This window comes from Triticum aestivum, chromosome 2D (genome assembly GCF_018294505.1).
Source record: "Triticum aestivum cultivar Chinese Spring chromosome 2D, IWGSC CS RefSeq v2.1, whole genome shotgun sequence".
Lineage (NCBI taxonomy): Eukaryota > Viridiplantae > Streptophyta > Magnoliopsida > Poales > Poaceae > Triticum > Triticum aestivum.
The window spans coordinates 502536040-502549189 of record NC_057799.1 but is presented as its reverse complement, the minus strand read 5'-3'; the positions used below and the strand labels follow the sequence as shown (position 1 = coordinate 502549189).

The following is a 13150-nucleotide window of genomic DNA, read 5'->3' as shown; positions in this document are numbered from 1 at the left end:
GAAGCCTTCGTGACGTCAGCGACTGAGTGGCGCGCGCCGTGTTGGACCGCTTTGACGTAACCGCCATGATCGTGTGGGTTGCTAGGTCTGCTCGCGGCCGCGTTCGCAACGTGCAGGTGTGCATAGGGCGATGGGCCCAGACCCCTGCGCGCTTAGGATTAGACCGGCGTGCTGACCGCTCTGTTGTGCTTAGGTGGGGCTGCGACGCGTTGATCTTACGAGGCCGGGCATGACCCAGAAAAGTGTGTCCGGCCAATTGGGATCGAGCGTGTTGGGTTATGTGGTGCACCCCTGCAGGGAAGTTTATCTATTCGAATAGCCGTGTCCCTCGGTAAAAGGACGACCCGGAGTTGTACCTTGACCTTATGACAACTAGAACTGGATACTGAATAAAATACACCCTTCCAAGTGCCAGATACATCCCGGTGATCGCTCTCTAACAGGGCGACGAGGAGGGGATTGCCGGGTAGGATTATGCTATGCGATGCTACTTGGAGGACTTCAATCTACTCTCTTCTTTATGCTGCAAGATGGAGATGTCCAGAAGCGTAGTCTTCGACAGGACTAGCTATCCCCCTTTTATTCTGGCATTCTGCAGTTCAGACCACTGATATGCCCCTTTACACATATAACCATGCATATGTAGTGTAGCTCCTTGCTTGCGAGTACTTTGGATGAGTACTCACGGTTGCTTCTCTCCCTCTTTTTCCCCCTTTCCTTTCTATCTGGTTGTCGCAACCAGATGTTGGAGTCCAGGAGCCAGACGCCACCGTCGACGACGACACCTACGGCACTGGAGGTGCCTACTACTACGTGCAGGCCGCTGACGACGATCAGGAGTAGTTAGGAGGTCCCAGGCAGGAGGCCTTGCCTCTTCGATCGTTGCTACTTTTGTGCTAGCCTTCTTAAGGCAAAACTTGTTTAACTTATGTCTGTACTCAGATATTGTTGCTTCCGCTGACTCGTCTGTGATCGAGCACTTGTATTCGAGCCCTCGAGGCCCCTGGCTTGTATTATGATGCTTGTATGACTTATTTATGTTTTAGAGTTGTGTTGTGATATCTTCCCGTGAGTCCCTGATCTTGGTCGTACACATTTGCGTGTATGATTAGTGTACGGTCAAATCGGGGGCGTCACAGGAACATAACACCGGTATGACGGAAACTAGGGCGGCAAGAGTGGAACAAAACACCAGGCATAAGGCCGAGCCTTCCATCCTTTACCAAATATATAGATGCATTAATTAAATAAGAGATATTGTGATATCCTAACATATCCATGTTCCAACATGGAACAAACTTCAACTTCACCTGCAACTAGCAACGCTATAAGAAGGGCTGAGTAAAAGTGGTAACTTAGCCAAACAACGGTTTGCTAGGAAAGGATGGTTAGAGGCTTGACATGGCAACATGGGAGGCATGATAGCAAGTGGTAGGTAGCGCAACATAGCAACAGAGCGAAAAACTAGCAAGCAAAGATAGAAGTGATTTCGAGGGTATGGTCATCTTGCCTGAAATCCCGCTAGGAAGAAGAACGAGTCCATGAAGAAGACAAACAGATGTAGTCGAACGAATCCTCACAACTCCGGAACGAAACCGAAGCTAATGAGAGAAGCAACCCGGAAAGAAACAAACAACATAGTAAATAATCATCACATAAACATGGCATGATGCACAATCAAGTACGATGCATGTCCGTTTTAATGAGGCCTGGCATGGCAAAATGTAACAAACAATACTACAAATTAAGTGGAGCTCAATATGCAACGAGTTGCATATTGATGAAACACCACATTCAAGTTATTTAGTTCGCTCTTGTTTATGTACCCAACAATATTAAATGTTATTAAACATGGCAAGGGGTGAAGCATATGAAAACTACCTAGCTAGGCAAGTTTAAATGAGGCCGGAACAACAAACAACAATTCCGGAAAATCCTCATGTCCATATTTTAGATTTGGTACTGTTCTGCCATAAACACAATTTTAATATTGTTCAACAGAAAAATAAAGTGCACCATGTTAAACTAGGCATTTTTCTACCCCATTTACATATAAAGTTTATTTAAAATGGAGCTACGGTTATTTAGTTATGGAATAAATCATTTTAACATGCTATTTATGCAAAATTAAACAAACAGCAAGTTTAAACATTTTAAACATGGATGAGAGTTGCAAATTATTAATCTACACAAAATTCTAAGCATTTTACATATATAAATTATTTACATGTGATGCACGGTTTGTGAGTTATTAAATGCATGATCTAGAGGGACTTTTCTGTAAAATAGTAAATCCCAGATAATAGCTAAAACGCAACAGAGGAAAAACACACGCATCGGGCATAAACTTGCTGGGCCAACAGAGCACAGGGGGGCTGGGGGGGGCTGCTCACCCAGTGGGCCTTGGCCCGTTCGATGCAAAGGCTGGAAGAGGCCGGTCCCTGGACTGCTCCTGGCTGGATCGAACGAGAAGGTGGAGGGGACGTGGTCAACGCACCGACAACCTGCTGCTGCTCGATCTGAATGCACAGGAGGAAGTGCGCGCAGGGAAGTAGGGCTCGACTGCGCTCGGTGCAGTTCGTGAAGACGACAGCGGCGCGGGACTTGGCGACCGGGATGGCACGGATGCAGCCGGATCCGAGCGGACCTGGGCGTCGGGAGCCCATCTTCAGTGATGGTGTAGGCAGTTCGTGCTCCTAGTCAGAGAGAGAACGAGAGGGATGAGAGACAGAGGGGAGGCGAGCAGGAGAAGGACGGGAGGAGGAGACACGGCGACCTGTGGTGCTCCGGCGTCGCGCTCGCCGGCGCGGCGGAGGAGGCCTGGACGGCGAGGTCGTCGGGACCCTGGACGGCGTCAGCTTGAGCAGCTCGGATGGCAGCATCCATAGCGGCGAACAGCGGACGCTTGGACGAGCGGGACGGCGACGGAGCGCGAGGAAGCAGGGGCTCGCAAGGGAGATGGCTGCTGCTGGGGTTCTGGTTGGAGGAGAGCTTGGGCTGGCTGGGGACTCGGGCGCGAGCGCTCCCGCTCGGGAGGAGCTCCTGTGATTGTGGATGAAGGCGGTTGCGAGGATGAAGGACGACGGGGCGACAGCTCGGGGCTCCGGTGGCGCACGGACGAAGGCACCTACGGGTGCTTGAGGTGGATGGGTGGATCGAGGGGATGGCTCATGAAGGCGGCGTGGTGATCTGGGTCGCTGGCGATCCCGAGGGGAAAACGAAGAGGAGACAAGGTGGAGGTTTTTGCGGCGGCGGGGAGGAAATAATTGATGGGACGGCTAGTCTAGGGTTTGGACTGTTATAAATTGCACATGGGTTTTTGGTTAGGGGCTAATTTGGTCCATCCGATCGCAATCGGACGATCGAGAATAAATAGGTAGGGAGAGTCCAACAAAGAAAACGGTGATGTTTTATAGATGTTAGGAGATGATCTGAATGCAACGGTGATGACTGAGCGGGTCGGGTTCGGGACAGGTTTCGGACGCGCGCGAGAAGGGGTTTTGTGCATTGTGCAGAGAGGCTCAGACGGTCGGACAACAAAAGAACGGTTGGTCTCGAAGGGACAACGAAGGCAACAGGGAGAAGCGGGAACTACGAACGGACCACGAGTTTAAGAAAACATGCGGATGCAATGCGTATGATGTGATGATGAATGCAACAAACAAATAAATACACACGGCGAACACGAAATATATGGAAGGCGTCTGGAGCATCGGTCTCGGGGCGTTACAGATACCCCATGGCATCCATTTCCTAAAATGGAACAAATTGCACCTACAACTAGCAACGCTATAAGACGGGCTGAGCAAAACGGTAACATAGCCAAGCAAAGGTTTGCTAGGATAGCGGATGTTAGAGGCTTATCATGGCAATTGGGAGGTTGACAAACAAGTGGTAGGTAGCGAGACCAAACGATTGCATTGAGACAACTAGCAAAGCAAAGCTAGTAATGGTATCCAAGGTAATGATCATCTTGCCTGGAATCCCGCTTGGAAGAAAATCAAATCCATAAAGTAGTCAAACGAATCCTCGCACTTCACAACGTAAATGAACGCTAACAAGAGAAGCAGACCGGAAAGAAAAAACCGCACGATAAACACACATATCATAACCATGGCATGATGCACAATCAAGTATGATGCATGTCCAATTTAATGGGGCATGGCATGGCAATATGCAACAACCAAATACTACACATTAAATGAAGCTCAATATGCAACGAGTTGCATATTGACGAAACTCCATGTTAAATTATTTAGTTCCATCCCGTTTATGCTACTCATCAATATTAAATGTTGTTTAACTTGGCAAGAGGGTGATCATGAGTATACTGCCTATCTATGCAAGTTTTAATGAGGCCGGAAACAATACATAACAATTCTGTACAATCCTTATATGAAAATTTTGAATTTGCTACTATTCTGCCTAAAACATAATTTTTATTGTTGCTAAACATGCAAAGTAAGTACGCCATGTTATTCTACTCCATTTACATATATAATTTATTTAAATCGAGCTATGGTTATTTAGTAATGAAACAGACCATTTCAGCATGTCATTTATGCAAATTAATGCAAACAACAAATTTAAACATTTTTCACATGGATGAAAGTTCCGTATATGACACTAGGATAGAATTTCATGTAGTTTCATATATGACATGTTTTATTACGATACACGGTTATTTAGTTATTAGCATTTTAAAACAGTGGCATTTCTGTAAATATACATGCACTGGGAAAATAGCTAAAACCACAGAGCAGAAAAAAACATACATCGGCGGTTGCAACACTGTGTAGCAGCCCAGGAGTGGATCAGGCCCAAGCGGCCCTGCGTGGGTGTATGACAATGGGTCCCGGTAGGGTCCCACGTTTCAGTGTGAGAAAGAGGTGCAAAACATGGGGGCTAAATTGCCACTGCCCCGGGGATGATTCAAACGCCCGTCTCCGGGGTAACAATGCATGGGGCTAGCCACTCGGGCTACGGCGCGTGTGTGGTAGAGAGAGGGCACATGGCCTTTTGCAGTGGCTCCACACCGACCGATCGGTCCCGCACGTCAATGAGTCACCCAGACGACGTGGCGAAGCAGGGTTGGAACAATCAACGAGAGATCCTGGCCATCCCGATTAGATTCAACGGCCTAATTGTTGCGCGCTGAAAAATAGAGTAAAAAACAGAGGCTTTGACGTCGGCGACCACAGCGCGGCGGAGGGACTTGCCGGAGGGGCTCCGATGACCAAAACTTATGGCGGATGGATGCAATGGAATCGCACAGTGAATCCGCACTCTTGTGTGCCTCGCACGTTCCTAAACGACGACGAAGGCGTCGCCGGCGACGTGCAAGAACAGGCGGCGATGGCGTGCTCGAAACAGACGAACCTGAGGTGCTACGGGGTGGAATCGACCCTATGCGATGATGCAATCATGTCAGACACATGCACGTGACAAAAAGCGGTCAGAGCACTCGCCGGAGACGAGGTCTGGCGGCGACAAGCTCGGGCTCACATGGGATCAGGTGAAAGAGGATGCAACCGAGCGGGAAGAAGGCATCGGAAGGCACGCATGCTCATACGAACACGCTCGGGTGCTCGACTCAGCGAGAGATGGATGGAGTCAATCACAGCGACGAGGAAGTAGATCGGCTGCCAAAGGGGGAGAAGAGGACGGACTTGTTCGGCTTGGCGTTCTAGGAAGAAGACGAAGGAGTAGCCGGCATAGATGACGACGCTCCACTTGGATAAGGTAGCGGCGACTAGATCCGACGGAGAGCACGCCGGCGAGGGGGTCGTGCTCTCTGTCGCGTTCGGGATAGGATGGGGGCGACGGCTATGTTGGCTAACTCAGCTGGCGGCGACGGGTGGAAGAGGAAAACCCTAGAAGGGGCTTGGACGCCTAGGGGGGTTTATAGGGCTAGGGCGTCCACGACAGCCATGTGCGCGCTCGGCTGGATGGCTAGCGATAACAGAGGAGGTGGTAAAAGGAAGGATTGCAAATCGGTAAGTTGTGGCTGAGTCACTGACAGTGGGGCCGCGGCAGTGAAACGGGCTGACGCGCGTGCAAGGAACAGTGGTGGACTGCTAGTAGTTGGGCTACGCTGGGGTTCCCTCTCTCTCTCTCTCCTGCATTTTCCTTTTCCATTTAAAATAAAACAAAGAAATGAAAGGAAAGGCATAGGGAGTTTGGAGAAGGTTTTGGCTGAGATAAAAATATATCTAGAGAAGCTGGGAATATGCACAATTTGAATAAAATACTTTGGCAATTTTTAGAGACAATAAATTAGACAAGTTTGTAATTGATTCAAACTTGTTTTAAATTTATAGTCCAACCAAAGCACTTCCAAATGAGCTGAAATTTGGAAGAGTGGGTCTTGGCAAGGTTTAGGGGTCTTTTGGAACAGAGTGAACATTATTTGCACCAGGAAAAATGTCACTTGAAATATTGGATAAAAGAAAGAAAGGGAAAAGCTTGATATGGGATTTGAAACTTGGGTCTTGGTTCGGTGGCAAGAGCAAGAGGCAAGTACAAGATGAAGATGAGGAGGAGGAGTTTCACACAAGATCACAACAAGATTAAATATGCCACAAACAAAGCAATGATGAACATGAGGCATGATGCAAAACAATGACAAAAGGCAGCACCAACTAAGATAGCATCCAACATTGTCGTGGTTTTGTCACGGCAGATGTCCTAGTGAAAGGACTTAGTCATGGAGCCATCGCTACGGGTTAGTTTAAAAGGGTTAAAGCGGACAAGGGACGCAAGAGAGTTTTATACTAGTTCGGCCCCTTACGATGAAGCTAAAAGCCTACGTCTAGTTGTGATGGAATTGATGGGGTTTCGATGACCAGGGAGCAAATACGCTTTGCCTGAGTCTCGAGTTGTTGTCTGTTGTCCTTGAACCGCCGCCGGGTCGTCCCCTTATATACATGGGTTGACGCCCGTCGGTTTACAGAATCCCGAGGCCGGCTCATAGTCGTGTCCGGCTCGGTCTCTGCTACTTCTACCTTACAATACAAGTTTACATATCAATGCCGGTTTAGGTCTATGGCCTTAAACCGGCTTTGGGCCCTGGGCCTCCATAAAGCGTCACCGTCTGTCTTCATGGGCTTCAGATACAGATGAACTACTTGTGGGGTTAACCCGGCCTCTCCTGGCCGGTTTACGCCCAGTGGTAATATCCCCAACAAACATGGTTTGATGCAATAATGGTAGGCATTACATATAGGCTATTATAAAGAGATACAGGAGGTCGTTGCCAAAGGAGAAGAGGTTGCGGGCGAGAAGCGGTGAGATCACATCATCGCAAACGTTGGTTGGGGAGAATTTTCTTGATGTCCGGAAACATGGGGGAAACCTGGGAATTTCTAGTAGGATGGGTCGCAAACTTCCCCTCCTATGTGTTACTAAAAGTTGTGGCGAAGAAACCGGGGCAAGAGTTCCACATGGGGATTTAGCCAGGGAAAAGACGACTATCCCGAGAGGATTCCGCATAACCAAACAAGCCTTAAAACTAGTTGATTCCTCGTGCATTACCGCAGGAATCGGTTGCAATATATTTGAAATTTGGTTGTATTAAACATGACTATTGTGATTAATAATATGACAATGGGAACTGAAAATGTATGATTTGTTACATTTGATCATTTGGTTGTTTCTCAACCCATCAACTTACAAAATCCGTTCTATTGAGACTCTATATGTACTTTCTTCTTCTTCCATTTTTTTGGAAAAAAGACCCTAGCTCTATTAAGGATGCTCAATGATACAAATGACCCCCAACAAATAAGGAAAATACATCTGGATCCTTGAGGAGCCTACCAACCACACACTCCACCGTGAGTTGAGGGCGTGCCGCCGCCGCCACTTCCACCTGAAGCCGGTATGACTTTGAAACCCGCAGCCGGACCTTTCGCCAACGGAAGTCTTCAAGCTAAGGCCCCATCGGGCCAGCGCGCTAGAGAAGAGGCTCTAAGGACGCACCACCGAAAGCACCATCACGCCTTCCTCGCCATCGACAAAGAAGGCAACAGAACTGATGTCGCTCCTGGACAACAACCATCCGCCCAGATCAAAGGCCGACAAGGAGAGCCCCCCATCGGAAGGGATCTGGTTGAAGAAAAATTCGGCACTACGGCCATACAACACAATGACAAACAAACGCCAACCAAAAAGAAAATCTCACCACTAACCGGCGAGAAGAGCAGACCTCCAACCCGCCGACGGCCGAATCGCTGGGATGGGGAACGAGTTGAGGTAGAGAATATTCGCCACGCCGCTACCTCCACTATCCACATGCCGGCGCTCGAAACCCTAAATTCTTCCCATGCACAAGCCCAACACGAGGCGCCGCGATTCCCCACCCCTCCCGTCGCCGAAGTGATCGTCAGCAGTTCCGCCTCTTACGGGAAGGGGAAACCGAAGCGAAAGCAGTTAACTAGATCTTTTTAAATATGATGACATGCAGTTCTTCAGCATGGTTGGAAAAAATATTTCTTAAATATGAGTAACATCATTCTTGTGAATGACTTATTCATCGAAACGGAGGTAGTATTGAGTATAGATTGAGATTCAACGCTTTAAAAAATGGCACAGAGCGCCATAGAGTGGTCATAAGGGCGAGCGACGAGCCGACAAGACTATACGTGGACGCTCACAAATTAAATAAGCTGCCGAAACATGTGAAAAAGGCAGAAGGAGACGGAGTCCCTGACGAAGCTCGCCTATAGTCGTGTTACACAATGCCAACGTTGCCGGGTGGCCGCCAAACCTGCGTGACATCGCACGCACGACATGCCAAACCTAAACTCGGATCATGCTAAACTTGTGAATACTCTATGCAGCACGCGGTTTGCCGCCGAACAGGCCCCAACCGGAAACAAAGACGGTGTTCCAGCCACCGGTCTCCTTGCACCAAATCATCGAATGAGCACGTGCCCAGCCGACACCCTCTAATTCTGTTCGCGATTGGCGTGCTGAGAGAGAGAGGACAGTGGACGGAGGAGTCACAGTGACCCCGCACCACACTGATGGACACGGGGAGCCGTGAGCCCGTGACATGAGAGCCGGTCAGCCCGCGACGACGTTGCCCACACGAAATCCTCGAGCGCGCGACAGCCACGCCGCAACGGCACGCCCTTTCCGGTCCACTTCCTGGACCCCCGGTCGACACACGCGAGCGCACCTCGCCAGACACGATAAAACAAGCCGCTTTTCCTCTTCACTTCTTCAGCCTATAGATGCGCCGTTGGTGTACCCACTCGCGTTTTGCCTTGTGAAGCCCAAACGCGCGCGCACGCACGCACGGCGTCCACCTGGTTGGCTGCTGCCCGTTGCGCTCCGACGGCAGCGAAGTGCTCTCGCCCGCCCGCCCGCTGGCCGCGCCGCGCGTGCGCGATGACCTTCCCGCTGGTGTGCTACTGCAACGCGGTGCCCCGGCCCATCGCCGCCGTGTTCAGGTTCTTCCACGCCACCGCGCTGGCTTTCGTGCTCATCCTCTGCCTCCTCGGCCTCTACGAGTTCCCCTACACCCCCGAGGAGCACGCGGCGCTCATCAGCGGCGGCCGCCGCCGTCCCAACCGGGACGGCGCGCTTCCGGAGACGGTGAAGCAGCGGCTGCCCCCGGTCGAGTTCGCCGTGCACCTGGCGGAGCGGTCGCGATCGTCGACGTCGAAGAGGCCGGCACCGGCGGGTCGCCACGACGATGACGACGACGGCGACGCGAGTACGTGCAGGGTGTGCCTGGAGCGGCTGGAGCTGACGGACGAGGTGCGGCCGCTGGGCAACTGCTCCCACGCCTTCCACAGAGGCTGCATCGACCGGTGGATCGACGTCGGCGAGGTGACGTGCCCGTTGTGCCGGTCCAACCTGTTGCCTCGTCAGCGCGGGGGGCTGCTCGCCAATGCCAGGGCCCGGTTCAGCTAGCTCTCCCTCCGTACGTGCACGGGGGGCAGTTTTGTCATTTCGGGCGCATCCGTACTGTGGATGGGTGCAGCAGGCCAATCGCGGGCTGCTCGCGATCAGGACGACTAACCACCGAGCAGTACCTGTGCTAATCAATGGGCACACGGGAAATTATTGACCAACTCCTGTTGAGAAAATATATCGAGCAGTACCGTCCGTGTTTAGGGAAGAGAATCGAATCAGTGATCACAATAAAGATTGGCCCATTGAGAATTTGAGATGGGCTGGCAATGTGTCCTGCGTCCGTCAAGTCCAGTCAAGTGCACTGTTCTATCTTCTGGAATTGTTGGGTACGAAGCTGCATCCGTGTTGACACGTTGTTATCGATGATTAATTTCTTCTCGTTGCTCAGCTTCAACTGCATGGAATCGACGTGTAACTAATCATCGTTACCTTCCCGCCAAGAAAAGAGACAATCATCGTTATATTCACAAATATACTATAAGCTGGTGATTAAAGTTAGAAAATCTATTATGCACAAAAGAAAGCTAGGAAATCTACCGGGAGAGAATTTTTGGAACCTAGGTACACGGAAATCCATTTTCTAATACTTCAAGAAAAAAAATCCACTTTCTTCCGTTACCCCTTTGTCCCAATTTGCGAGCGAACAGGCGGCATGCGGCTTGCCTCTCGTCGGCGGCGCCTTCGATCTGCCTTCAGTGCGATGTTAGATATGATTGCCGAGCGCTAATGAGAGAATTCAGTACAACGACAATTTAACACCGTGGACATGAAGCAAATAGGACAGCACATGCCATAGCCTCTGTATTGGGCCTCAAGCAGTCTGCACGAGTCGTCATTCACTTGAAAAAAAAATGAATTTGGCAAAAAATGTTGGTAAAAAGGCATGTCGAAAATTCTTTAAAGTACGTATAGTAGTATGGAAAAAATTACCATGTTAAAAGCCGGCGCGAGAAAGATTTTCATATTCACAATTAAAAAAATCACATATATGTTGAAATAACTTAAGGTGGTTTTTTGCCATCCTATAGATGATAAAAATGGCCATGAAGAACAAATGTTACTATTAGTTTCAGGAAAAAAAAACAACGTAAAAAAGGGGGAAATCATACGGTATATAACGAAGAAAGAACGCCACATGGCTACATTTAGAACTTCATCATGGCTAAAAAACAAGTAAATCGTGAAAAAAAATCTCTCTAACACGCATGGCAAATCTTGAAACGACACTAATATTTGAACAAAAAAATGTTCCTTTGAACCAAAAAGAAGACAATTTTAGAATTTGCCATGGGGGACATGCAACAAAAGCCATGGGATCAAAATTGCCATGATGTACATTATTTTACGATGCTCTATTCAACAAATTTGCCATGTTTCAAAAATAATTTAGAAAAACAAAAGAATTTTTGATGGTGTGTCTGATAAAAAGTTTCCATAGTGGTGTAGACATGAAGGTGTAAACAATAAGTTTGCCATGGTTAAAGTAATAAATTTGCCCATGGCCCAAACAAAAAGTTTGCCATGTTTAAAGTAATACAATTGCCATGGTCCAAAAATAATAATTTTGTTGTGGTCAAAAAGTACATAAGTAGCCATGGTCCAAACAAAAAGGAAATTTTGCCATGAAAAAAAATCTGTCATGGTTCATAAAAAATGAATTTGTTGTGTCATGAAGTGTGAATTTGCCATGATTCAAACCAAAAGGTGTCATGGGTTAAAGGAATAACTTTGCCATGGTTCAAAAGTAAATTTGCCATGGCTAATTATTTTTCCATGGTGCAAACAATAACTTTGCCATGGTTTAAGAAAAAAACTAACATTAACAATAAGTTTGCCATGGTTAAAATATAAGGTTTTGCCAAGGTGTAAAGTATGAATTTTCCGTGTTCAAACAGTAAATATGTCATGGTCAAAGATATAACTTTCCCATGGTTAAGAGAGTAAATTTTCCATGGTCTAACTAACAAAATTGCCATGGTCAAAAACAGTAACTTTACCATGGTTGAAGAAAAAACAAAGTGACATGGTGCAAACAGTTAGTTTGCCATGGTCCAAAAAATGAATTTGCCATGGTATGAAGTATGAATTTCCATGACTAAAACAATAAAAATTCCATGGTCAGCAAATAACTTTGCATTGGTTAAAAAGAGTAAATTTGCCATGGCAAAAAATAAAATTCATCTTTTTAAATGGTGTGTAGAAAAAAAATCTAAAAGTTGCCATGGAAACACATCTTAATTTGTAATATGGCTAGCATTGCTAATTTTCCATGGCAAAAAAAATCATCTTTTAAATTGGCGTGTAGGAAAAACATCTAAACTTCCAATGGCAACACATCTTATGTTGACATGGCAAGTGCAGCACATGTGGAGTTGTTGTATGACTAACATTAAAGTTGACATGGCGAAAAAGCATTTGACAATTGCCGTGTGAAAAAAACTCAAAACTCTCCATGACAACACATCTTAATTTGCCATGGCATAAACACATCTTAAGTTACCATGGCAAGTGCATCACATCTGAAGTTTTTGTATGGCTAGCATAATAAAAGTTGCCATGGCAAAAAAATCATTTGTTAATTGGCATGTGAAAAAAAGAGTAAAACTTGCCATGGCAACACATCTTAATTTGCCATCGCAGAAACACTTCTTAAGTTGTCATAGCAAAGTGTATTTAACTTTCCATGGTAAAACACACCGTACGTTGTCGTGTCAACACATGTTCAGTTTACCATGGCAACACAACTAAAAGTTTTCATGGCAAACATATCTAAGTTTGCATGTCAAAATTAACTAAACTAATGGCAACAACATGCATATTGGATGAAGCCAAATTCATATGCACACAAAACTGACATGATTTTTGAAATAAAATTATCTCCTATGCACCTACAAAGTTTTCATGTCCATTGTATCAATCATAAAATTGCAGAAGATCTAAAGAATACCTATAATTGCCATTGTGAACAGTTGTTGGAAATGTTTACTAAGCTTGAGATGGCGAAAATTTGTAAATATTGCCATCATAAGTACAAATATAATTTGACATACTAAGTTCAAGAAATAATTTGCCTTGGTATCTACAAAAAATAAAAACGCAATGGTAAAGACAATGAATTTGCCATGGTCCAATTCAAAATGAATACCAACAATTTTCCATTGTGAAGAGTTGTTGAAATTGTTATTAAGCTTCCATGGCAAAAAAATTATAAATTACCAGGGGACAA

General features: G+C 46.9%; 1 protein-coding gene across 1 annotated transcript; it reads left to right on the top strand.

Moving 5' to 3' along the window:
- The first annotated feature begins 9216 nt into the window (after positions 1 to 9216).
- Positions 9217 to 10539, top strand: LOC123049709 (E3 ubiquitin-protein ligase EL5-like). The gene has a single exon (XM_044472594.1). It carries the CDS (start codon positions 9394 to 9396, stop codon positions 9919 to 9921), a length of 528 nt encoding a protein of 175 aa, XP_044328529.1. The 5' UTR covers positions 9217 to 9393; the 3' UTR covers positions 9922 to 10539.
- Positions 10540 to 13150: the final 2611 nt, after the last annotated feature.

Excerpts from the sequence above, each read along its gene's own strand:
- LOC123049709 (XM_044472594.1), top strand. The coding sequence starts at position 9,394 with ATGACCTTCCCGCTGGTGTGCTACTGCAACGCGGTGCCCCGGCCCATC.